A 26,766-nucleotide genomic window follows, 5' to 3' on the forward strand; every position below is an offset into this window, starting at 1 on the left:
GAGCACTGTGCAAGCGATAATATTGAAATGGAAGGAGTATCAGACCACTGCAAATCTACCAAGACCTGGCCGTCCCTTTAAACTTTCAGCTCATACAAGGAGAAGACTGATCAGAGATGCAGCCAAGAGGCCCATGATCACTCTGGATAGAGAGATATGCAGAGATCTACAGCTGAGGTGGGAGACTCTGTCCATAGGACAACAATCAGTCGTATATTGCACAAATCTGTCCTTTATGGAAGAGTGGCAAGAAGAAAGCCATTTCTTAAATATATCCATAAAAAGTGTCGTTTAAAGTTTGCCACAAGCCACCTGGGAGACACAGCAAACATGTGGAAGAAGGTGCTCTGGTCAGATGAAACAAAAATTGAACTTTTTGGCAACAATGCAAAACGTTATGTTTGGCGTAAAAGCAACACAGCTCATCACCCTGAACACACCATCCCCACTGTCAAACATGGTGGTGGCAGCATCATGGTTTGGGCCTGCTTTTCTTCAGCAGGGACAGGGAAGATGGTTAAAATTGATGGGAAGATGGATGGAGCCAAATACAGGACCATTCTGGAAAAAACCTAATGGGGTCTGCAAAAGACCTGAGACTGGGACGGAGATTTGTCTTCCAACAAGACAATGGTCCAAAACATAAAGCAAAATCTACAATGGAATGGTTCAAAAATAAACATATCCAGGTGTTAGAATGGCCAAGTCAAAGTCCAGACTTGAATCCAATCGAGAATCTGTGGTAAGAACTGAAAACTGCTGTTCACAAATGCTCTCCATCCAACCTCACTGAGCTCGAGCTGTTTTGCAAGGAGGAATGGGAAAAATGTTCAGTCTCTCGATGTGCAAAACTGATAGAGACATACCCCAAGCGACTTACAGCTGTAATCGCAGCAAAAGGTGGCACTACAAAGTATTAACTTAAGGGGGCTGAATAATTTTGCATGCCCAATTTTTCAGTTTTTGATTTGTTAAAAAAGTTTTAAATATCCAATAAATGTCGTTCCATTTCATGATTGTGTCCCACTTGTTATTGATTCTTCACAAAAAATACAGCTTTATATCTTTATGTTTGAAGTCTGAAATGTGGCAAAAGGTCGCAAAGTTCAAGGGGGCCGAATACTTTCGCAAGGCACTGTACATATTTTATACTTGAGATTCTTCAAAGTAGCCACCCTTTGCCTTGATGACAGCTTTGCACGCTCTTGGCATTATCTCAACCAGCTTCATGAGGTCACCTGGAATGCATTTGAATTAACATGTGTGCCCTGTTAAAAGTTCATTTGTGGAATTTCTTTCCTTCTTAATGTGTTTCAGTCAAACAGTTGTGATGTGACAAGGTAGGGGTGGCATATAGAAGACCCAGAGTTACCTTTTCTGCAGAGGATAAGTTCGTTAGAGTTACCAGCCTCAGAAATTGCAGCCCAAATAAATGATTCAGAGTTCAAGTAACAGACACATCTCAACATCAACTGTTCAGAGGAGACCGTGTGAATCAGGTCTTCATGGTTAAATTGCTGCAAAGAAATCACTGCTAAAGGACACCACTTAGAAGAAGACACTTGGTTGGGCCAAGAAACACGAGCAATGGACATTAGACCAGTGGAAATCTGTATTTTGGTCTGATAAGTCAAAATGTGAGACACAGAGTCGGTGAACGGATGATCTCCGCATTTATGGTTCCCACTGTGACGCATGGAGGAGGAGGTGTGGCGGTGCTTTGCTGGTGACACTGTCTGATTTATTTAGAATTCAAGTCACACTTAACCAGCATGGCTACTACAGAATTCTGCAGCGATACGCCATCCCAACTGGTTTGCACTTTCTGGAACAATCATTTGTTTTTCAACAGGACAATGACCCATGCCAAGAGTGTGAAAAGTTGCCATCAAGGCAATGGGTGGCTACTTAGAATCTAAAATATATTTTGATTTGGTTTGTTTAAAAACAATTGGGTTATTACATGATTCCATATTTGTTTTTTCATAGTTTTGATGTCTTCACTATTATTCTACAATGTAGAAATTAGTCAAAATAAAGACAATTATGAGTAGGTGTGTCCAAACTATTGACTGGTACTGCATATCTATGCTATGTGTCATCATATATTGCAGAGAAATAAGTCATTTAAATATTTTCCCATTTTTCCGATTACATTTCCAAATCAGAAATGAACCTTTTTACATTTTGAAATCTCTATGCACATAGAAAGGCCTGATATCTAATAACAAAACAATGAATTAATTAATGACAACTAGAAACAAATAGAATACATTTGAGGCGGAACCATTTCATCCTAAAGTGGAACTATTTTTCACGTAACACCATTCACCCACACAGACTGCGATAACTGATGCACCGGCAATGTCAAAATTGTCAAGCGAAATTTGTCACGTTATGCGACATACACCTAATTTACACGAGAATAACGGAATATAATTTTCCTTAGAAACATCCTTTTGCATTTTTAAAGACCGGTTTGATTCCTTTTTTCTTTCTAGCCTCTTGTAGGTGTCTGAACTCGACAAGATGCGCCTCACCATTCAGATGTTGATATCCCATGGCCGGGTGGCCCGTAAAATGGGTCTCGGTCCAGAGTCGCGAATAAACATGCTTCGGAACATTCTTACCGGCCTCGTTCGACACGAGAGGATAGAGACCACCCGAGGAAGAGCAGACGAAGTTCGATTCTATGCTGAAAAGGTGAGGACATGGATGGTAACGTTACCCTTTTACACAGCTCAACACAGCTGCTTCAATAATAGTAATTCAAAAGGCAGGCAGATGGCGATATTGAGTCGTTTCATTTTTACCGGCCATAAGGAATGTATGCAGCCGGCTATAAACGTGTTCAGCCAATCAGACCAGGGGTGGAACATTTTTTGACTACTCCAACCTGATTGGCTTAACGCGATTGGCAACATTCAGAACATGGCGGAAAATGGTGTTTCATAAGGAGTGTCTTCTCCTTATCAGTGTCTTCTTTTCTTTTACCTTCTCGCCATTAAATTGAGTTAAGGAGGAAATCAACTCCTTTGCAACCTAAAGGGAGAATATTTTATGTACAACTCGGTCCATGGGGATATGAGTGTATAGCTGGCTACATACATTTCCTTTGGATGGTAAGATGAAGAGACTATTGTCATCTGCTGGCCTTTGGGCTACTCCACCAGTTGACTAAACTCAACTCCCATGGTGAAGGAAGTTTCTGATGAACTCCACCAATGGAGTTTAGCGGAGTCCTGGCTTGGAAGAAATTCAGCTCTGATTACGCGCTCTCCTCTGTGGTTTAAGGAAAAGGACCTGAGCCCAAGGTCAATAGTAGATTATGAAACGCGTATCTTGTACCGATCTAGTTATGTGCCTTTGTTTGCTGAAATTCATACATTTTAATCAAACAAATATAACCATGGAGTTGAGTTCAGTCAGCTACTTCAACCATCCCTGTTTAGTAGGCTACTGTAGTTTTTGACAGCTTGTGATGATGTTGACCAATGTGTGATGTTGTTTTGCAGTTGATTGACTATGCCAAGAAGGGAGACACTGACGAGAAAGCGATGAAAATGGCAAACTTCTGGCTCACAGTAAATATTCTTTCTTTATGATCTTTGTTAGTATTTTAATGACCAAGTCAGACCGTCCCAATGTCACCAGCTTTGTTGTACTATTATCTACCAGATTAGTATGAGTGTGTTCCTAGTTCTTTCAGACAGTCATCCCGTCTCTCTCTCCTGTGGTTTAAGGAAAAGGACCTGATCCCAAAGCTCTTCAAGGTCCTGGCTCCCAGGTTTGAGACCCAGCCCAAAGCCTACACCCGGATGGCCCGCATTCCCAACAGGGAGAACCTGGACAAGGCTGCTATGGCCGTGCTGGAGTATAAAGGCAACCCGTTCCCACCTCTCCAGACCGCCAAGCGAGACAATGAACTCACGCTAATCAACCAGCTCCTCAAAGGCTACAGAGAACAGCGGGCACAGCAGGCAGCAGCCAAGGTTGAGGCATAATGCAACCAGCCACACACTGACATCACATGTGTTAGATCAGGGGTGTGTTTGATATGGTGAAACATTTAGAATGTCATGTCTGTTCTACAGTATATTAACATTCTGGAACGTTGCTCCCTCCTGAATAAGCCCCTGTATTTACCAAGAAGGGGACCCAGTGGTGGGTTGTTCTCTAAACTTTTATAGTCCACAGATTCTGACTAGGTCCTGGTTTGGAAACAGTGTGTTGCTTTGTGTGTAATAAGAAAAACACCCAAACACTTTTGGTGGATCACACTGTTTTAGATGACTGGCACAGTATTTGACTTTATGTGGACCCCACTGAACATGAGGATGTTGTGTGTCAAAATAAATGTGATTGTTTGACAATGTTAAGTGTTCTGTTATTTTGACTGTTAGTCAAATGAAAAGTTCTGTTCATGGCACTGCTGTGAATTTAACAGATGTGATTAAATATTAATCCCACTAACGGTTCAGAAACATGTCCCCCAAACGTTTCATTATCATCATGGTTGATGTCATGTTTTTAATCTCTCTACTGATTAAGAATAAACAGAGTGGCAAATAGAGGCAGGATGTTTCATGAAAGCAACCACCTTCAATCAGGCAAAATCACACTTGAGCTTCCTCATTCTGTTTTAGATTCAAACTGTTTTGTTAAGAGCTGCTGTAGAGTTTGGTTTTAACATACTGGTAACTACTTGCCTAAATTGCCCCAAACCTATTGCAATTACATTCAATTGGACCGGCTCTCCTTTGCCACTTGCCTGTAAGCGCTCTAATTGTGAGGTTGGTTCCAGAAAAGTAATTGTCCTATACCAAGATGGAGTAGATGTTTTGGATGAATGCCCTTGCCCTTCTACATCACATAAAACATACACATTCACAGTGTGGCCAAGGTATGAAAGAAACAGACAAGGCCTCTAATAAAACCAACCATTTTAATTTGGCAAAAAGTGTATGTACAGCGTATTCAGAATATCCTAATTTGACACCATTAAAATGCATTCATTTCGAACTGCTTCAGTAATGTGCTCTTAACCAGACCCTTCTAAATACCCAGGAAGCTGTGCTGTAGTCTGTCATGCATATAAAACCCTGTTCTCTCCCTTTGCTCTTCCACTTGTGTCTCTGTATAATAGACAAAATACCATAGATAAGTTGATCATGCAGCTTGTTGTACAGGATGAATGGAACCTGCCTGTCTATCAATCTATTCAGTCAAGTAATGGCATCCGTAACCATGGACAAGTGGACTGTAAAGGCAATAGACATACAGTTGAAGTTTACATACACCTTAGCCAAATACATTTAAACTCAGTTTTTCACAATTCCTGACATTTAATCCTAGTAAAAATTCCCTGTCTTGGGCCAGTTAGGATCAACACTTTATTTTAAGGATGTGAAATGTCAGAATAATAGTAGAGAATGATTTATTTCAGCTTTTATTTCTTTCATCACATTCCCAGTGGGTCAGAAGTTTACATACACTCAATTAGTATTTGGTAGCATTGCCTTTAAATTGGGTCAAATGTTTCGGGTAGCCTTCCACAAGCTTCCCACAATAAATTGGGTGAATTGTGACCCATTCCTCCTGACAGAGCTGGTGCAACTGAGTCACGTTTGCAGGCCTCCTTGCTCGCAAACGCATTTTCAGTTCTGCCCACAAATGTTCTATAGGATTAAGGTCACCAATAACTTTGTTGTCCTTTTTTGCCACAACTTTGGAAGTATGCTTGGGGTCATTGTCCATTTGGAAGACCCATTTGCGACCAAGCTTTAACTTCCTGACTGATGTCTTGAGATGTTGCTACAATATATCCACATCACTTTCCGTCCTCATGATGCCATCTATTTTGTGAGGTGCACCATTCCCTCCTGCAGCAAAGCACCCCCACAACATGAGGCTGCCATCCCCGTGCTTCACGGTTGGGATGGTGTTCTTCGGCTTGCAAGCATCCCCCTTTTTGCTCCAAACATAACGATGGTCATTATGGCTAAACAGTTCTATTTTTGTTTCATCAGACCAGAGGACATTTCTCAGAAAAGTACGATCTTTGTCCCGATGTGCAGTTGCAAACCGTAGTCTGGCTTTTTTTATGGAGGATTTGGAGCAGTGGCTTCCTCCTTGCTGTGCGGCCTATCAGGTTGTTGATTTCGGACTCGTTTTACTGTGGATATAGATAATTTTGTTCCATGTTTCCTCCAGCATCGTCAAAAGATCCTTTGCTATTGTTCTGGGATTGATTTGCACTTTTCTCACCAAAGTACGTTCATCTCTAGGAGACAGAATGCGTCTCCTTCCTGAGCGGTATGACATCAGCGTTGTCCCATGGTGTTTATACTTGCGTACTATTGTTTGTACAGATGAACGTGGTACCTTCAGGCATTTGGAAATTGCTCCCAAGGATGAACCAGACTTGTGGAGGTCTACAATTTGTTTCTGAGGTCTTGGCTGATTTCTTTTGATTTTCCCATGATGTCAAGCAAAGAGGCACTGAGTTTGAAGGTAGGCGTTGAAATACATCCACAAGTACACCTCCGATTGACTCAAATGATGCCAATTAGCCTATCAGAAGCTTCTAAAGCCATGACAAAGCTTGGAAAATTCCTGAAAATTGTTTAAAGGCACAGTCAACTAAGTGTATGTAAACTTCTGACCCACTGGAATTGTTATACAGTGAATTATAAGTGAAATAATCTGTAAACAATTGTTGAAAAAATTACTTGTGTCATACACAAAGTAGATGTCCTAACTGACTTGCCAAAACTATAGTTTGTTAACAAGAAATTTGTGGTGTGGTTGAAAAACGAGTTTTAATGACTCCAACCTAAGTGTATGTAAACTTCTGACTTCGACTGTATACGCCTACAGAGACGAAACCTTTAGAACACCAGAACAATCTAATTCAAGTGTCATTTTTACAGACTACATTATACCTTTGACTGTATGTTCTCATGTACATAACATGTGCTGTACCAGTCTGACCAAACCAAGCCTACTCCAGACATTACTACAGAAAGACAATAAAGGGCTCTTAATTCAACCATTAGAAACAGTCAATTAACCACCATTCTTTCCCCCACACCTTTTCTTTTACAGATTGGATAAAAAAAATATTAAAGAGAGTTGCACGCTTCATACTGAGATATTAACAAGTTATACAAAAAAAATACAATGTAGTTGATTACTTCCATTATTTCCATTTCTTAGAAGAAACAGGTGGTAAATTGGCCTTGACACTGTCTTATGAATTACACCCTCCCCCCTTACATTGATATCATTAGGCTATTTCATCAACTTAATGTTATTAAGATACATGTACATTTTTAAATGTCTGATAATGACACTTGATAACATTGATTAATATGAACATATCTACAGGTAATATTTGTATATTTGATACCGGAATATCATTGGATGTAGTGTGTGGATACGTATGATCCAGATTAAAGCGCTATTCAAAGTCACTTTGAAATAAATGGCAGAACAGAAAACTAAGAGAAGGGGAACACTAAAGTGCTTCATGCAGGACAAACAGGACGTTGGTGCTACTACTTTCACAGTTACTCTAAAAGGTTTGCTTTAGTTGTTTATGGGCCCAGGACTTTTCATGGTCAGGAAGAACTACTTTTCCTACTTATGGAGAAACAACAATGAGCCCCTCACACAGTTGACATGACATCATTACATACTAGTCGGGGGGTTGTGAAGTTCGTTCATACCCCAAGGATGGAGGCTGAAATTGAAAATAAAACAAGCTATAAGTATGATTTCTATGTAAAAAAAAAAAGTATAAAATGTGACTTTAACACCACCCCTTTCCTTGTGCTCTATTGCATTAATACATTCACCAAGGTCTACATACATCAAGGAATTACATTCAGAGCAAGCTAATATCTTGCACTCCAGTGAGAACTGAACAGTAGTATTCTGAGTTAAAACAGTTGTCTGTGGACAGTATGACATAAGGTTCCAGATGAAGAAGTGACATTAACACCTCGGTAGCCTATATGGTATGAAATATACAAAGTTATTGAATAGTAGTACAACAGGCACACACACTGTATGAGCACATGGAGTATAATCAGTTTAGAGACATGCTTGTTTTAGCAGTACCTCAGTGGTCCACAGTAAACTGAACATTGTACACTTAAACATCAGTATATCAATCCTATAGCCTGGAGCAATCAGCATATCTAAGAATATAAATCATCCCAACATATTATATATGGAGAAATTCAATATTGTGTGTTAACAACATCTGTCAAACATGAAGAAAAAAACATGAATGTATTGTTTCAGGATATGAGTGAACATTTTACTCTTGTACAATGTAATGGCATGAGAACTGCAATGGTCACAGCACCACTTGGAATTTGACAATGTGGGGAAAAATACATCCCTTTTGTAATATAAACTCTGCAACTATTTTAGAGTAATGGGAACTCATTCTCTTCAGCTATTTACACGTTTCCCTCAGCCCCTCCATTGATGCCTTATAAAGTCTTGAATAAAAGTGTTCATAGGAGTTTTGTTCAGTCTCCACTGTGCGCTCCTATCATTCTATTGGTCAGGCTACATCCACTCTGTCATCTCTCCCTCCCGGTGCCTCTCTACCTGCTCATGTTCAAATATTTATTGCTTCTTTTTTCTTTTACAAGCACAGCACTTTAACTCACAGCCATTTCCCATTCTCTCTATTTAGAGGTGAAAATGGGACGTTTCAAACTTCTATTCCACATGTCTGCTTATGATGACTTCCCCTTCTCTTCCTCCTCATATCCCTCCCTCCTTCCCTCGTGGCTATACATAGCTTGACCTGTTTTCGGTGCTACCTGATCTTCCTCCACCTCCCTCTCGATCTTTCTCCTTCTCTCTGTGTCCCTCTTTCTCTCTGTCTGTCTCATGCCTTGGTGCCCACGCCCCCTCCCCCCTGCATGCTGAAGTACTCGGTAAAGTGAGAGGGGAGTCGTGGAGGGGGAGGGGGGGAGTGGGCAGAGAGGCGGGGGAGCATGGGGGGAGGGAGTGGGGGGAAGGTGGGTGACGACAGGTCGGCCGTGGTGGTGATGATCTTATGCTCACTGTTCCTCTGCACTTCCTGTCCCTTCCGGCCCACCGTCTCCTCCACCGTCTTCACTGGGCCCTGAGGGAGAGGGAGGTAAAGGTTGAAAGGTTAAGGGTCACGCTGGGTTGTATTTGTCACAATATCAGTTACCACATCCTTCTCTGACAACTTCCTCTGTGCTCTAACACCTCTGGAGTGTTACATGGACTATATCGGACCTTAGTATCAGTTAGATCCTCCTCAGATCATACATCCACTCACCGACTGTATGGAGAAGAGTTCTGTGAAGTTGGGCTGGGAGTCGCCCAGGAAGGAGCTGTTCCCATAGGCATGGTGGGGGAAACTCTCACTCGCCACACCCGCCTTCGGACTAGACAGCAGGATCCCGATCTGAGAGGTCCGCACGTGGTATGGGAAGTTCTTATTGGCTGCAGAGGGCCGAGTGATAGCCTGTGGCGAGGCAAGGAGGGGGGAGAGGGGATGGATGGGAGGAATGTATCATATTCAGAATATTGTCTGTACAATATCTGAATGTGTCACTAACAAAGGACAGAGAGGCTCAGTCTGGTACAGAAGTCTGGGACAGAGAGGCTCAGTCTGGTACAGAAGTCTGGGACCGAGAGGCTCAGTCTGGTACAGAAGTCTGGGACAGAGAGGCTCAGTCTGGTACAGAAGTCTGGGACAGAGAGGCTCAGTCTGGTACAGAAGTCTGGGACCGAGAGGCTCAGTCTGGTACAGAAGTCTGGGACAGAGAGGCTCAGTCTGGTGCAGAAGTCTGGGACCGAGAGGCTCAGTCTGGTGCAGAAGTCTGGGACCGAGAGGCTCAGTCTGGTGCAGAAGTCTGGTACCGAGAGGCCCAGTCTGGTACAGAAGTCTGGGACAGAGAGGCTCTGGTGCAGAAGTCTGGGACCGAGAGGCTCAGTCTGGTGCAGAAGTCTGGGACAGAGAGGCTCAGTCTGGTGCAGAAGTCTGGGACCGAGAGGCTCAGTCTGGTGCACAAGTCTGGGACCGAGAGGCTCAGTCTGGTGCACAAGTCTGGGACCGAGAGGCTCAGTCTGGTGCAGAAGTCTGGGACCGAGAGGCTCAGTCTCGTGCAGAAGTCTGGGACCGAGAGGCTCAGTCTGGTGCAGAAGTCTGGGACCGAGAGGCTCAGTCTGGTGCAGAAGTCTGGGACCGAGAGGCTCAGTCTGGTGCAGAAGTCTGGGACCGAGAGGCTCAGTCTGGTGCAGAAGTCTGGGACCGAGAGGCTCAGTCTGGTGCAGAAGTCTGGGACCGAGAGGCTCAGTCTGGTGCAGAAGTCTGGGACCGAGAGGCTCAGTCTGGTGCAGAAGTCTGGGACCGAGAGGCTCAGTCTGGTGCAGAAGTCTGGGACCGAGAGGCTCAGTCTGGTGCAGAAGTCTGGGACCGAGAGGCTCAGTCTGGTGCAGAAGTCTGGGACCGAGAGGCTCAGTCTGGTGCAGAAGTCTGGGACCGAGAGGCTCAGTCTGGTGCAGAAGTCTGGGACCGAGAGGCTCAGTCTGGTGCAGAAGTCTGGTACCGAGAGGCTCAGTCTGGTGCAGAAGTCTGGTACCGAGAGGCTCAGTCTGGTGCAGAAGTCTGGGACCGAGAGGCTCAGTCTGGTGCAGAAGTCTGGGACCGAGAGGCTCAGTCTGGTGCAGAAGTCTGGGACCGAGAGGCTCAGTCTGGTGCAGAAGTCTGGGACCGAGAGGCTCAGTCTGGTGCAGAAGTCTGGGACCGAGAGGCTCAGTCTGGTGCAGAAGTCTGGGACCGAGAGGCTCAGTCTGGTACAGAAGTCTGGGACCGAGAGGCTCAGTCTGGTGCAGAAGTCTGGGACCGAGAGGCTCAGTCTCGTGCAGAAGTCTGGGACCGAGAGGCTCAGTCTGGTGCAGAAGTCTGGGACCGAGAGGCTCAGTCTGGTGCAGAAGTCTGGGACCGAGAGGCTCAGTCTGGTGCAGAAGTCTGGGACCGAGAGGCTCAGTCTGGTGCAGAAGTCTGGGACCGAGAGGCTCAGTCTGGTGCAGAAGTCTGGGACCGAGAGGCTCAGTCTGGTGCAGAAGTCTGGGACCGAGAGGCTCAGTCTGGTGCAGAAGTCTGGGACCGAGAGGCTCAGTCTGGTGCAGAAGTCTGGGACCGAGAGGCTCAGTCTGGTGCAGAAGTCTGGGACCGAGAGGCTCAGTCTGGTGCAGAAGTCTGGTACCGAGAGGCTCAGTCTGGTGCAGAAGTCTGGTACCGAGAGGCTCAGTCTGGTGCAGAAGTCTGGGACCGAGAGGCTCAGTCTGGTGCAGAAGTCTGGGACCGAGAGGCTCAGTCTGGTGCAGAAGTCTGGGACCGAGAGGCTCAGTCTGGTGCAGAAGTCTGGGACCGAGAGGCTCAGTCTGGTGCAGAAGTCTGGGACCGAGAGGCTCAGTCTGGTGCAGAAGTCTGGGACCGAGAGGCTCAGTCTGGTGCAGAAGTCTGGGACCGAGAGGCTCAGTCTGGTGCAGAAGTCTGGGACCGAGAGGCTCAGTCTGGTGCAGAAGTCTGGGACCGAGAGGCTCAGTCTGGTGCAGAAGTCTGGGACCGAGAGGCTCAGTCTGGTGCAGAAGTCTGGTACCGAGAGCCTCGGTCTGGTGCAGAAGTCTGGGATTGGGAGTGAACTAACGCAGAGGACAGAGAGATATGACTCACAGATATTTAAAAGGGAGGTGAGTGTGTGCGTGCCTGCGTGTGGAGGGCAGGGGGTTACTAACGAGGCGGGCGATGAGGTCTTCGAGATAATTAACGTCTACAGTGAGGCAGTGTGTGTATGTGGGCGTACATGCATGCCTGTGTGTGAGTGTGTAGAGAGATGAAGGGTACTAACGAGGAATACGATGTGAGCATAGAGGTGGATTCCCAGTTGGATGCCGTTGACGATCTTCTCCCGTGCCCAGCGAGGGATGCCAAAGTTAGCTATCAGAGCCATGACGGGCACCGCGAAAAACCTGCCAGAGGGAGAGAGAGGAGAGAGAGATAATGAGGGAGAGAGAGGAGAGAGAGATAATGAGGGAGAGAGAGGAGAGAGAGTTAATGAGGGAGAGAGAGATAATGAGGGAGAGAGAGGAGAGAGAGTTAATGAGGGAGAGAGGAGAGAGAGAGATAATGAGGGAGAGAGAGGAGAGAGAGATAATGAGGGAGAGAGAGGAGAGAGAGTTAATGAGGGAGAGAGAGATAATGAGGGAGAGAGAGGAGAGAGAGATAATGAGGGAGAGAGGAGAGAGAGAGTTAATGAGGGAGAGAGAGGAGAGAGAGAGAGAGAGAGAGAGAGAGGAGAGAGAGTTAATGAGGGAGAGAGAGAGAGAGAGAGAGAGAGAGAGAGAGAGATTATTAAGAGAGAGAGAGAGATTATTAAGAGAGAGAGAGAGAGATAGGGAAGGGGGAGAGTGAGATATGTAAAAGAAGGAGGAGAAAAAAATGAATATGGTGGAGTTGTGACAAAAGGAAACGAGAGGCGGAGGAGGACGGATTTAAGACGAGCAAGCGAGAAGTGGAAAGATAAGGGAGACGGGGAGTTTATCGGGTGTAATGCTTTTTAGGGAATGAAGTTGATGAACCTGACAGAGAATAACTGCATGCAGAGAGTGAAGGGTTGTAGGGCTATGTCCTCTCACCAGAGTGTGTATGCCGTGAAGAAGGGGATGTAGAAGGATTGTTTCTCAGGGTAGTGTTTGAGGGAGATCAGGACGGCGTAGCAGAACCACACGTAGGCCAGCAGCTGGAGACCCATCAGACCGTAGCCCGCCGGGCTGTCATATGCATACAGCACCTCACCTGGGTCAAAGAACTGAGACACACACACACTTACATCATACAACCACTCTAATGGACCGCACCCTACTAATCAACCTACTAACTTTACCCTCATATAGCAGAGAGGTGTGTTACAATACGTTCCCCAGCATGTGTTGTAACAGCCTGTGGTCTGCTGACATGTTGGGATGTGAAATCTACTCATTTTCGTTGGTGACTGTGTCTGCAAGTGTGTGCGTGTACATGTATGTTTGTTTGTTTGTGCGTCATTGACACTTCTCTACAACTGGGTCATTGACAGTGCCTCTTGCTTGCGGGCTATGTATTCAGTTTCACAGGCCAGAGACTGGATATCATTGGTCAAACAGGGTTACCCTCGGTCGTCCCCTGCATTATGTATGTACAGGGCCAGTGCTAGGCACCAACAGGCTGGGTAAGAAACTCCTATCCCTGTATACTACAGTACATCAGGAGTAGGTCCCTTTAATTTCACCTTTATCTTACCAGGAGGTTCCATGATATGTGAACCTCATTTTCAAGAGGGACCCATTCTAAATTATAGTAGAGCACATTTTACACTTGTAATGGAGGTGATTCTGTGATCCATGCTCGGCTGATGAGTAACCGTGCCCGAGACCTGAAGACTAGCTCCTAGAGCTAATACGTAGACTTCAACTCAGTAGGCTAACATAGTGTTGTGGGACACAGGAATCCCCGGTTGAAACGTAGACCGTCATACACTGGCCCTTCACTTATAGCATGGACAGTAGGAGTGTAGCAGCAGCAGTTCTGTAGTGTAGACTGCAGTACCTCTGCCTCGTATATGAAGAGGATGATATAGGTGACGGTGTAGACTGTCATGTAGATGGACAGCTTGACAGATCCACTGTGGCTGATCCTCGCCCTGACAGAGACGGATACACACAGGGAGGTTAGCTTTCACACAGACAGATGAATACACACACACACACACACACTCTCTGGGATACTGGTACGAGTTAGAAGGAGTAAGACAGAGAGAGACTGGGCTACTGGTACGAGTTAGAAGGAGACAGAGAGAGAGAGACTGGGCTACTGGTTACGAGTTAGAAGGAGACAGAGAGAGAGAGACTGGGCTACTGGTTACGAGTTAGAAGGAGACAGAGAGAGACTTGCCTACTGGTTACGAGTTAGAAGGAGTAAGACAGAGAGAGACTGGCCTACTGGTTACGAGTTAGAAGGAGAGAGAGAGAGAGACTGGGCTACTGGTTACGAGTTAGAAGGAGTAAGACAGAGAGAGACTGGGCTACTGGTACGAGTTAGAAGGAGTAAGACAGAGAGAGACTGGCATACTGGTTACGAGTTAGGAGTAAGACAGAGAGAGACTGGCCTACTGGTTACAAGTTAGAAGGAGACAGAGAGAGACTTGCCTACTGGTTACGAGTTAGAAGGAGCAAGACAGAGAGAGACTGGCCTACTGGTTACGAGTTAGAAGGAGTAAGACAGAGAGAGACTGGGCTACTGGTTACGAGTTAGACGGAGTAAGACAGAGAGAGAGAGACTGGCCTACTGGTTGCGAGTTAGAAGGAGACAGAGAGAGAGACTGGGCTACTGGTTACGAGTTAGAAGGAGTAAGACAGAGAGAGACTGGCCTACTGGTTACGAGTTAGAAGGAGTAAGACAGAGAGAGACTGGGCTACTGGTACGAGTTAGAAGGAGTAAGACAGAGAGAGACTGGCCTACTGGTTACGAGTTAGAAGGAGACAGAGAGAGAGACTGGGCTACTGGTTACGAGTTAGAAGGAGACAGAGAGAGAAACTGGGCTACTGGTACGAGTTAGAAGGAGACAGAGAGAGACTGGCCTACTGGTTACGAGTTAGAAGGAGTAAGACAGAGAGAGACTGGCCTACTGGTTACGAGTTAGAAGGAGTAAGACAGAGAGAGACTGGCCTACTGGTTATGAGTTAGAAGGAGACAGAGAGAGACTGGGCTACTGGTTACGAGTTAGAAGGAGTAAGACAGAGAGAGACTGGCCTACTGGTTACGAGTTAGAAGGAGTAAGACAGAGAGAGACTGGCCTACTGGTTACGAGTTAGAAGGAGTAAAACAGAGAGAGACTGGGCTACTGGTTACGAGTTAGAAGGAGTAAGACAGAGAGAGACTGGCCTACTGGTTACGAGTTAAAAGGAGACAGAGAGAGACTGGCCTACTGGTTACGAGTTAGAAGGAGACAGAGAGAGACTTGCCTACTGGTTACGAGTTAGAAGGAGTAAGACAGAGAGAGACTGGCCTACTGGTTACGAGTTAGAAGGAGTAAGACAGAGAGAGACTGGGCTACTGGTTACGAGTTAGACGGAGTAAGACAGAGAGAGAGAGACTGGCCTACTGGTTGCGAGTTAGAAGGAGACAGAGAGAGAGACTGGGCTACTGGTTACGAGTTAGAAGGAGTAAGACAGAGAGAGACTGGCCTACTGGTTACGAGTTAGAAGGAGTAAGACAGAGAGAGACAGGCCTGCTGGTTACGAGTTAGAAGGAGTAAGACAGAGAGAGACTGGCCTACTGGTTACGAGTTAGAAGGAGACAGAGAGAGAGAGACTGGGCTACTGGTACGAGTTAGAAGGAGTAAGACAGAGAGAGACTGGGCTACTGGTACGAGTTAGAAGGATTAAGACAGAGAGAGACTGGGCTACTGGTACGAGTTAGAAGGAGACAGAGAGAGACAGGGCTACTGGTTACGAGTTAGAAGGAGTAAGACAGAGAGAGACTGGGCTACTGGTACGAGTTAGAAGGATTAAGACAGAGAGAGACTGGGCTACTGGTTACGAGTTAGGAGTAAGACAGAGAGAGACTGGCCTACTGGTTACGAGTTAGAAGGAGACAGAGAGAGACTTGCCTACTGGTTACGAGTTAGAAGGAGTAAGACAGAGAGAGACTGGCCTACTGGTTACGAGTTAGAAGGAGTAAGAGAGAGAGAGACTGGGCTACTGGTTACGAGTTAGAAGGAGTAAGACAGAGAGAGACTGGCCTACTGGTTACGAGTTAGAAGGAGACAGAGAGAGAGACTGGGCTACTGGTTACGAGTTAGAAGGAGTAAGACAGAGAGAGACTGGCCTACTGGTTACGAGTTAGAAGGAGTAAGACAGAGAGAGACTGGGCTACTGGTACGAGTTAGAAGGAGTAAGACAGAGAGAGACTGGCCTACTGGTTACGAGTTAGAAGGAGACAGAGAGAGAGACTGGGCTACTGGTTACGAGTTAGAAGGAGTAAGACAGAGAGAGACTGGGCTACTGGTACGAGTTAGAAGGAGTAAGACAGAGAGAGACTGGCCTACTGGTTACGAGTTAGAAGGAGTAAGACAGAGAGAGACTGGCCTACTGGTTACGAGTTAGGAGTAAGACAGAGAGAGACTGGCCTACTGGTTACGAGTTAGAAGGAGACAGAGAGAGAAACTGGGCTACTGGTACGAGTTAGAAGGAGACAGAGAGAGACTGGCCTACTGGTTACGAGTTAGAAGGAGTAAGACAGAGAGAGACTGGCCTACTGGTTACGAGTTAGAAGGAGTAAGACAGAGAGAGACTGGGCTACTGGTTACGAGTTAGAAGGAGTAAGACAGAGAGAGACTGGCCTACTGGTTACGAGTTAAAAGGAGACAGAGAGAGACTGGCCTACTGGTTACGAGTTAGAAGGAGACAGAGAGAGACTTGCCTACTGGTTACGAGTTAGAAGGAGTAAGACAGAGAGAGACTGGCCTACTGGTTACGAGTTAGAAGGAGTAAGACAGAGAGAGACTGGGCTACTGGTTACGAGTTAGACGGAGTAAGACAGAGAGAGAGAGACTGGCCTACTGGTTGCGAGTTAGAAGGAGACAGAGAGAGAGACTGGGCTACTGGTTACGAGTTAGAAGGAGTAAGACAGAGAGAGACTGGCCTACTGGTTACGAGTTAGAAGGAGTAAGACAGAGAGAGACAGGCCTGCTGGTTACGAGTTAGAAGGAGTAAGACAGAGAGAGACTGGCCTACTGGTTACGAGTTAGAAGGAGACAGAGAGAGAGAGACTGGGCTACTGGTACGAGTTAGAAGGAGTAAGACAGAGAGAGACTGGGCTACTGGTACGAGTTAGAAGGATTAAGACAGAGAGAGACTGGGCTACTGGTACGAGTTAGAAGGAGACAGAGAGAGACAGGGCTACTGGTTACGAGTTAGAAGGAGTAAGACAGAGAGAGACTGGGCTACTGGTACGAGTTAGAAGGATTAAGACAGAGAGAGACTGGGCTACTGGTACGAGTTAGAAGGAGTAAGACAGAGAGAGACTGGGCTACTGGTACGAGTTAGAAGGAGTAAGACAGAGAGAGACTGGCCTACTGGTTACGAGTTAGAAGGAGTAAGACAGAGAGAGAGACTGGGCTACTGGTTACGAGTCAGAAGGAGTAAGACAGAGAGAGACTGGCCTACTGGTTACGAGTTAGAAGGAGACAGAGAGAGACTGGCCTACTGGTTACGAGTTAGAAGGAGACAGAGAGAAACTGGCCTACTGGTTACGAGTTAGAAGGAGACAGAGAGAGACTGGGCTACTGGTACGAGTTAGAAGGAGTAAGACAGAGAGAGACTGGGCTACTGGTTACGAGTTAGAAGGAGTAACACTGAGAGAGACTGGGCTACTGGTTACGAGTTAGAAGGAGTAAGACAGAGAGAGACTGGGCTACTGGTACGAGTTAGAAGGAGACAGAGAGAGACTGGCCTACTGGTTACGAGTTAGAAGGAGTAAGACAGAGAGAGACTGGGCTACTGGTTACGAGTTAGAAGGAGTAAGACAGAGAGAGACTGGGCTACTGGTTACGAGTTAGAAGGAGTAAGACAGAGAGAGACTGGGCTACTGGTTACGAGTTAGAAGGAGTAAGACAGAGAGAAACTGGGCTACTGGTTACGAGTTAGAAGGAGTAAGACAGAGAGAGACTGGGCTACTGGTTACGAGTTAGAAGGAGTAAGACAGAGAGAGACTGGGCTACTGGTTACGAGTTAGAAGGAGTAAGACAGAGAGAGACTGGGCTACTGGTGCGAGTTAGAAGGAGTATGACAGAGAGAGACTGGGCTACTGGTACGAGTTAGAAGGAGTAAGACAGAGAGAGACTGGCCTACTGTTTACGAGTTAGAAGGAGTAAGACAGAGAGAGACTGGGCTAGAAGGAGACAGAGAGAGATTGGCCTACTGGTTATGAGTTAGAAGGAGACAGAGAGAGACTGGGCTACTGGTTATGAGTTAGAAGGAGACAGAGAGAGACTGGCCTACTGGTTACGAGTTAGAAGGAGACAGAGAGAGTGGCTGGAGGATTTAATCCTGAGACACACTGTAAGCAGTGAACCTGTCAGCCAGCCAAGCAGTTAGACTGACATGTCCCCTAGGGTAGAGGGTGTTATTAAGGCTGGGACAGCTACTGTAGCTCTGACCCTGAGAGCATAGGTGAGATGGCCTGAGACCAGACACAGTGTGAGAGACATACACAAAAACACACACACTCCCTACCTGGTGACAGTGAAGCCTTTTCCCAGCAGGATCAGCATCAGCAGGAACACCAGGAAACTGACAGAGAACAGTAATTTCCCTGGAGAGAGAGAGAGAGAGAGAGAGAGGGATGGCAAGAAGGAGGGAAGAAAATGAGAACCCCACAGAGAGTGAAAGAAAGGTTACTGTAAGTAGGTTATTGTATCTGAATATGTAACATCATACCAGAACCTGAAATCAGGTCACTCACTCACTCCAGTACACGCTCACACACACTTGCAACACACACCCAAATAAGGACACACTCATCCTCTCGTGTGCACTCTCTTACACTGCATGGGTTGTGTGGGAAAGTTTCTGCTTTACATCCTTTATCAGGGTGTTTCTGCTTTACATCATTCATCAGGGTGTTTCTGCATTACATCCTTTATCAGGGTGTTTCTGCATTACATCCTTTATCAGGGTGTTTCTGCATTACATCCTTTATCAGGGTGTTTCTGCATTACATCCTTTATCAGGGTCTTTCTGCATTACATCCTTTATCAGGGTGTTTCTGCATTACATCCTTTATCAGGGTGTTTCTGCATTACATCCTTTATCAGGGTGATTCTGCATTACATCCTTTATCAGGGTGTTTCTGCATTACATCCTTTATCAGGGTGTTTCTGCATTACATCCTTTATCAGGGTGTTTCTGCATTACATCCTTTATCAGGGTGTTTCTGCATTACATCCTTTATCAGGGTGATTCTGCATTACATCCTTTATCAGGGTGTTTCTGCATTACATCCTTTATCAGGGTGTTTCTGCATTACATCCTTTATCAGGGTGATTCAGCATTACATCCTTTATCAGGGTGATTCTGCATTACATCCTTTATCAGGGTGTTTCTGCATTACATCCTTTATCAGGGTGTTTCTGCTTTACATCCTTTATCAGGGTGTTTCTGCATTACATCCTTTATCAGGGTGATTCTGCATTACATCCTTTATCAGGGTGTTTCTGCATTACATCCTTTATCAGGGTGATTCTGCATTACATCCTTTATCAGGGTGTTTCTGCATTACATCCTTTATCAGGGTGATTCTGCATTACATCCTTTATCAGGGTGTTTCTGCTTTCATCCTTTATCAGGGTGTTTCTGCATTACATCCTTTATCAGGGTGATTCTGCATTACATCCTTTATCAGGGTGTTTCTGCATTACATCCTTTATCAGGATGTTTCTGCATTACATTCTTTATCAGGGTGATTCAGCATTACATCCTTTATCAGGGTGTTTCTGCATTACATCCTTTATCAGGGTGTTTCTGGATTACATACTTTATCAGGGTGATTCTGTATTACATCCTTTATCAGGGTGATTCTGCATTACATCCTTTATCAGGGTGATTCTGCATTACATCCTTTATCGGGGTGATTCTGCATTACATCCTTTATCAGGGTGTTTCTGGATTACATCTTTTATCAGGGTGTTTGTGATGATCAGACTCACCCATTATCTTGAGACTGCCGTTGCCCACTCCATCTCTGGCATACAGGCCCCAGTAGATACAGTGGAACAGAAGGCTGACAACTGAGGGGAGGAGGAGGGAGGAGAGGGAGAGACAGAGAGAGGGATATTTCACTGTTCTGCACTGCAGAGTTGCATATAGCAGCAGCAGTCCTACCCTACACAGAGACAGGGAGCTATCTGTATGGTGCTGAAGCAGAGGTTAATATCTATGATAATCAGAAGGAGTCATTACCATGTCTGAGATGCCAACGACTGCAGTGTGTGAGTCAGATGGTGATGCTGCTGCAGCCGGCCGCCTGTGGGTGTGTGTGTGTGTGTGTGTGTGTGTGTGTGTGTGTGTGTATGAGTGGAGTTGTGGTCCACACTCACCCTCTACACCAGCCGCAGTCATAAACATCTTATATGTCGTATGGAGAAGCTGCCTTCCTTTCAGATTATCTAGGAGAGATAGAGAGCGAGAGACAAATAAAGAGAGATATGAAGAGGAAAGAAACAGATGAAGAGGAGAGAGAGAGAGAGATGAATAGGAGAGAGATGAAGAGGGGAGAGAGAGAGACAGATGAAGAGGAGGGAGAGATGAGGAGAGAGAGAGAGATGAAGAGGAGAGAGAGAGACAGATGAAGAGGAGAGAGATGAAGAGGAGAGAGAGACATATGAAGAGGAGAGAGAGATGAGGAAAGAGAGAGAGATGAAGAGGAGAGAGAGACAGATGAAGAGGAGAGAGATGAAGAGGAGAGAGACAGATGAAGAGGAGAGAGAGATGAGGAAAGAGAGAGAGATGAAGAGGAGAGAGAGAGACAGATGAAGAGGAGAGAGAGAGACAGATGAAGAGGAGAGAGAGAGACAGATGAAGAGGAGAGAGAGAGACAGATGAAGAGGAGAGAGAGATGAGGAGAGAGAGATGAGGAGAGAGATGAAGAGGAGAGAAAGACAGATGAAGAGATGAGGAGAGAGATGAAGAGGAGAGAAAGACAGATGAAGAGAAGAGAGAGAGAGATGAAGAGGAGAGAAAGACAGATGAAGAGAAGAGAGAGAGAGACAGATGAAGAGGAGAGATGAAGAGAGAGAGAGAGATGAAGAGGAGAGAGAGAGACAGATGAAGAGGAGAGAGAGAGACAGATGAAAAGAGAGAGAGCGGTGGGTTAGAGGGAAAAGATGCAGTGACAGAGACACAAAAACAGAGATGATAATGTAAAGAGAAGGATAGAGAATGAGAGGGAGGGGAGTGGTGTATTAGGCATTAGTATGTGCAGCAGGAGTCTGTGTGTTTGTAGACACATGGGCTGTATTATCTGAGAAGATACTCCATATTTTAACTCTGTCACATCTGCCTTCCCTTCATCTGCCCCACTTTACTTTCCCCGGCTACATGTTCAGCCCTAATGACAAGTTCCTCCACCAGAGAGGGGCCACTCTTCCCTCATTCCAGAAAGACATGCCCCCATGACTCCATAATGACAAGCTCTATTCCTCTACTCTTCCCTCATTCCAGAAAGACATGCCCCCATGACTCCATAATGACAAGCTCTACTCCTCTACTCTTCCCTCATTCCAGAAAGACATGCCCCCATGACTCCATAATGACAAGCTCTATTCCTCTACTCTTCCCTCATTCCAGAAAGACATGCCCCCATGACTCCATAATGACAAGCTCTACTCCTCTACTCTTCCCTCATTCCAGAAAGACATGCCCCCATGGCTCCATAATGACAAGCTCTAATCCTCTACTCTTCCCTCATTCCAGAAAGACATGCCCCCATGGCTCCATAATGACAAGCTCTAATCCTCTACTCTTCCCTCATTCCAGAAAGACATGCCCCCATGACTCCATAATGACAAGCTCTATTCCTCTACTCTTCCCTCATTCCAGAAAGACATGCTCCATAATGACAAGCCCTATTCCTCTACTCTTCCCTCATTCCAGAAAGACATGCCCCCATGGCTCCATAATGACAAGCCCTATTCCTCTACTCTTCCCTCATTCCAGAAAGACATGCCCCCATGACTCCATAATGACAAGCTCTACTCCTCTACTCTTCCCTCATTCCAGAAAGACATGCCCCCATGACTCCATAATGACAAGCTCTATTCCTCTACTCTTCCCTCATTCCAGAAAGACATGCTCCATAATGACAAGCCCTATTCCTCTACTCTTCCCTCATTCCAGAAAGACATGCCCCCATGGCTCCATAATGACAAGCTCTATTCCTCTACTCTTCCCTCATTCCAGAAAGACATGCTCCATAATGACAAGCCCTATTCCTCTACTCTTCCCTCATTCCAGAAAGACATGCCCCCATGACTCCATAATGACAAACTCTACTCCTCTACTCTTCCCTCATTCCAGAAAGACATGCCCCCATGACTCCATAATGACAAGCTCTATTCCTCTACTCTTCCCTCATTCCAGAAAGACATGCCCCCATGACTCCATAATGACAAGCTCTACTCCTCTACTCTTCCCTCATTCCAGAAAGACATGCCCCCATGACTCCATAATGACAAGCTCTACTCCTCTACTCTTCCCTCATTCCAGAAAGACATGCCCCCATGACTCCATAATGACAAGCTCTACTCCTCTACTCTTCCCTCATTCCAGAAAGACATGCCCCCATGACTCCATAATGACAAGCTCTATTCCTCTACTCTTCCCTCATTCCAGAAAGACATGCCCCCATGACTCCATAATGACAAGCTCTATTCCTCTACTCTTCCCTCATTCCAGAAAGACATGCCCCCATGACTCCATAATGACAAGCTCTATTCCTCTACTCTTCCCTCATTCCAGAAAGACATGCTCCATAATGACAAGCCCTATTCCTCTACTCTTCCCTCATTCCAGAAAGACATGCCCCCATGGCTCCATAATGACAAGCTCTAATCCTCTACTCTTCCCTCATTCCAGAAAGACATGCCCCCATGACTCCATAATGACAAGCTCTATTCCTCTACTCTTCCCTCATTCCAGAAAGACATGCCCCCATGACTCCATAATGACAAGCTCTATTCCTCTACTCTTCCCTCATTCCAGAAAGACATGCCCCCATGACTCCATAATGACATGCCCCCATGACTCCATAAGACATTCCAGAAACTCTACTCCTCTACTCTTCCCTCATTCCAGAAAGACATGCCCCCATGGCTCCATAATGACAAGCTCTAATCCTCTACTCTTCCCTCATTCCAGAAAGACATGCCCCCATGACTCCATAATGACAAGCTCTATTCCTCTACTCTTCCCTCATTCCAGAAAGACATGCCCCCCCCATAATGACAAGCTCCATAATTCCAGAAAGACATGCCCCCAGCTCCACAATGACAAGCTCTAATCCTCTACTCTTCCCTCATTCCAGAAAGACATGCCCCCATGACTCCATAATGACAAGCTCTAATCCTCTACTCTTCCCTCATTCCAGAAAGACATGCCCCCATGACTCCATAATGATTCCAGAAAGACATGCCCCCATGACTCCATAATGACAAGCTCTATTCCTCTTCTTCCCTCATTCCAGAAAGACATGCCCCCATGACTCCATAATGACAAGCTCTACTCCTCTACTCTTCCCTCATTCCAGAAAGACATGCCCCCATGACTCCATAATGACAAGCTCTACTCCTCTACTCTTCCCTCATTCCAGAAAGACATGCCCCCATGACTCCATAATGACAAGCTCTATTCCTCTACTCTTCCCTCATTCCAGAAAGACATGCCCCCATGGCTCCATAATGACAAGCTCTACTCCTCTACTCTTCCCTCTATTCCTCTACTCTTCCCTCATTCCAGAAAGACATGCCCCCATGACTCCATAATGACAAGCTCTATTCCTCTACTCTTCCCTCATTCCAGAAAGACATGCCCCCATGGCTCCATAATGACAAGCCCTATTCCTCTACTCTTCCCTCATTCCAGAAAGACATGCCCCCATGGCTCCATAATGACAAGCTCTAATCCTCTACTCTTCCCTCATTCCAGAAAGACATGCCCCCATGACTCCATAATGACAAGCTCTATTCCTCTACTCTTCCCTCATTCCAGAAAGACATGCCCCCATGACTCCATAATGACAAGCTCTAATCCTCTACTCTTTGTCTTCATTCCAGAAAGGACTAGCACTAATTCTGACGTTTGGTGCATTGGTGCATTAATGACAATGAGACATTTGTGTGAAGATGGGAGTTAAGAGCAGAGATCTCAGGTTAGGATTGGCTGCTAAGTGCTTTTCTGGTGTGAGGAAGACGAGATCTGATGTTGTTCCTCAGGCACTTACAGGCAAAATAACATGAGAGGATGAAGACCAGGGAGAAGATAACCAGGAACGTGATGTCAGTTTCCAGGATCCCTGAGAATAGAGGCATGGGGTTAGTGAGAGGTAGATAGAGAGAGGTAAAGAGGTAGAGAGAGATAAGGAGAGAGAGCGAGATAAGGAGAGAGAGAGAGAGAGATAAGGAGAGAGAGATAAGAGAGAGAGAGAGAGAGAGAGAGAGAGAGAGAGAGAGAGAGAGAGAGAGAGAGAGAGGGGAGAGAGAAAAAGAGAGATAAGGAGAGAGAGAGAGATAAGGAGAGAGAGAGAGAGAGAGAGAGAGAGAGAGATGGGGAGAGAGAAAAAGAGAGATAAGGAGAGAGAGAGAGATAAGAGGAGAGAGAGAGAGATAAGAGGAGAGAGAGAGGGAGATAAGGAGAGAGAGAGAGAGAGAGAAAGGGAGATAAGGAGAGAGAGAGAGAGAGAGAGGTAAAAGAGAGAGAGAGGGAGAAAGAGAGGGAGAAATGGAGGGTGAAATCAAAAGCACGAGAGAGAGGGCAGATAGAGGGTGTGAGATGGTGATGAGAACGAGGGGGAGGGAGGGGAAAAGAGAGTGACAGAAAGAGAGAGGTCATTAGAACATCAGAATAAGAGAGTAGCTTAATATTGTTTTTCTAAACTGCGTTTCCTTTTTACCCATTCCACTCATGTTAATCCATCATCATTAATTCATTCATCCATTCCTTCGTTGTAATAATTTGTTCATTTTAATATGCTTTATTGGCCGTGTTAAATAGTGTTGGACGAGCCATTAACGTTCATTCTGTAATCTGTGTCGTTCTCACCAAACTCGTCTGCAGAGAAATGTTGTGTCCAGAAAGACTGGCCATTGGTCAGCTTCATCTCATACTCCAGCTGCAAACCTTCCCCCTGAGAGACAGAGACAGAGAGGGAGAGGGAGAGGGAGAGGGAGAGGGAGAGGGAGAGGGGAGGGAGAGGGGAGTTAGATGGAGGGAGAGGGAGAGGGAGAGGGAGAGGGAGAGGGAGAGGGAGAGGGAGAGGGAGAGAGCGGGGAGTTAGATGGAGGGAGTGGGAGTGGGAGAGGGAGAGGGAGAGAGCGGGGAGTTAGATGGAGAGGGAGAGGGAGAGGGAGAGGGGAGAGAGTGGGGAGTTAGATGGAGGGAGAGGGAGAGAGTGGGGAGTTAAATGGAGGGAGAGGGAGAGGGAGAGGGAGAGGGAGAGGGAGAGGGAGAGGGAGAGGGAGAGAGGGGGAGTTAAATGGAGGGAGAGGGAGAGGGGAGAGGGGAGGGAGATGGAGGGAGAGGGAGAGGGAGAGGGAGAGGGAGTTAGATGGAGCGACAGTGAGTGCACAAAGAGCTCATTTCACAGAGAGGAGTTCAAAGCCTCTAGAGTTTGTGTTGTTGTGCTGTAAGTGAGAAACTTTGATTTCATCTGCCAGCCAAGACTCGATCTCAGTACCTCCATCAGAGGAGTGAGGAGCATGAGCCGTGCACTGTCACAAAATCAATACTAGCCAGGCAGGACTGGGAGAGAGAACTTGAGAGACAGAGAGTAGTGAGAAGAGACATGCAGGGCTGGGAGAGAGGGAGAGAGACGGAGAGCAGTGAGGAGAGAAAGAGAGAGACATTGAGAGACAGCAGTGAGAGGAGACAGGCAGGACTGGATTGGAGGGAGAGAGAGAAACATTGAGAGACAGCAGTGAGGGAGACAATGGAGGGAGGGGGAGAGGGAGACAGGCAGGACTGGGTTGGAGGGAGAGAGGAGACAGGCAGGACTGGGTTGGGGGAGAGAGGAGACAGGCAGGACTGGGTTGGAGGGAGGAGAGAGGAGACAGGCAGGACTGGGTTGGAGGGAGGGAGAGAGAGGAGACAGGCAGGACTGGGTTGGAGGGAGCTGAGAGGAGAAACTGGGTTGAGGGAGCAGGAGACAGGCAGGACTGGGTTGGAGGGAGAGAGAGGATCAGCAGGACTGGGTTGGAGGGAGAGATGAGACAGGCAGGACTGGGTTCACAAAAGAGGAGACAGGCAGGACTGGACTGGAGGGAGAGAGAGACAGGCAGGACAGGGTTGGAGTGAGAAGAGACAGGCAGGGACTGGGAGGGAGGAGAGGAGACAGGAGAGCAGTTGGAGGAGAGAGAAACAGGCAGGACATTGAGAGGCAGAGAGAGGAGACAGGCAGGACTGGATTGGAGGGAGAGAGAGAAACATTGAGAGACAGGAGAGAGAGGAGACAGGCAGGACTGGGTTGGAGGGAGAGAGAGGAGACAGGCAGGACTGGGTTGGAGGGAGAGAGAGGAGACAGGCAGGACTGGGTTGGAGGGAGAGAGAGGAGACAGGCAGGACTGGGTTGGAGGGAGAGAGAGGAGACAGGCAGGACTGGGTTGGAGGGAGAGAGAGGAGACAGGCAGGACTGGGTTGGAGGGAGAGAGAGGAGACAGGCAGGACTGGGTTGGAGGGAGAGAGAGAAACATTGAGAGACAGCAGTGAGAGGAGATGAAGTGACGCAGAGAAAGAGAGATTCAAAGAGTGAGTGAACAAGAAAGAGTAAGAATGAGAGAAAGACAGAGAGAGTAAGAACTGAGAGAGGGTGGAAGGCATGGATTATATTGGCAGTGTGCAGGCGAGGTAAGGCTGGGCGAGACGGGGAGAGTCCCTGGGGCCATGTGGGCCGGA

General features: G+C 46.5%; 2 protein-coding genes across 2 annotated transcripts in view; one reads left to right on the forward strand and one right to left on the reverse strand.

Moving 5' to 3' along the window:
- The first annotated feature begins 2,322 nt into the window (after positions 1 to 2,322).
- Positions 2,323 to 4,375, forward strand: mrpl17 (mitochondrial ribosomal protein L17). Its single transcript, XM_035751546.2, has 3 exons — positions 2,323 to 2,703; positions 3,516 to 3,584; positions 3,744 to 4,375. The coding sequence occupies exons 1-3, from the start codon at positions 2,530 to 2,532 to the stop codon at positions 4,002 to 4,004; spliced, it is 504 nt and encodes a 167-aa protein (XP_035607439.1). The 5' UTR covers positions 2,323 to 2,529; the 3' UTR covers positions 4,005 to 4,375.
- A 3,336-nt stretch (positions 4,376 to 7,711) lies between these two features.
- LOC118367661 (transmembrane protein 145-like) overlaps positions 7,712 to 26,766 on the reverse strand; it is a 48,258-nt gene continuing 29,203 nt past the window's right edge. The window contains exons 6-15 of the mRNA XM_052494733.1: positions 24,919 to 25,003; positions 24,101 to 24,172; positions 20,202 to 20,270; positions 19,812 to 19,892; positions 18,340 to 18,418; positions 13,652 to 13,745; positions 12,703 to 12,875; positions 11,916 to 12,036; positions 9,335 to 9,523; positions 7,712 to 9,151 (exon numbers count right to left, since the gene is read on the reverse strand). Of these exons, the coding sequence (XP_052350693.1) occupies positions 8,912 to 9,151; positions 9,335 to 9,523; positions 11,916 to 12,036; positions 12,703 to 12,875; positions 13,652 to 13,745; positions 18,340 to 18,418; positions 19,812 to 19,892; positions 20,202 to 20,270; positions 24,101 to 24,172; positions 24,919 to 25,003 (1,203 nt within the window). The 3' untranslated portion in view covers positions 7,712 to 8,911. The remainder of the gene's footprint in view (positions 9,152 to 9,334; positions 9,524 to 11,915; positions 12,037 to 12,702; positions 12,876 to 13,651; positions 13,746 to 18,339; positions 18,419 to 19,811; positions 19,893 to 20,201; positions 20,271 to 24,100; positions 24,173 to 24,918; positions 25,004 to 26,766) is intronic.

Source organism: Oncorhynchus keta, chromosome 34, assembly GCF_023373465.1.
Source record: "Oncorhynchus keta strain PuntledgeMale-10-30-2019 chromosome 34, Oket_V2, whole genome shotgun sequence".
Lineage (NCBI taxonomy): Eukaryota > Metazoa > Chordata > Actinopteri > Salmoniformes > Salmonidae > Oncorhynchus > Oncorhynchus keta.

What these genes read in the sequence shown, in the direction of transcription:
- mrpl17 (XM_035751546.2), top strand. Translation starts at nt 2,530, where the DNA reads ATGCGCCTCACCATTCAGATGTTGATATCCCATGGCCGGGTGGCCCGT. An exon ending in TTCGATTCTATGCTGAAAAG is followed by an intron (nt 2,704 to 3,515) that starts GTGAGGACATGG and finishes GTTGTTTTGCAG; the next exon opens with TTGATTGACTATGCCAAGAA. An exon ending in TGGCAAACTTCTGGCTCACA is followed by an intron (nt 3,585 to 3,743) that starts GTAAATATTCTT and finishes CTGTGGTTTAAG; the next exon opens with GAAAAGGACCTGATCCCAAA.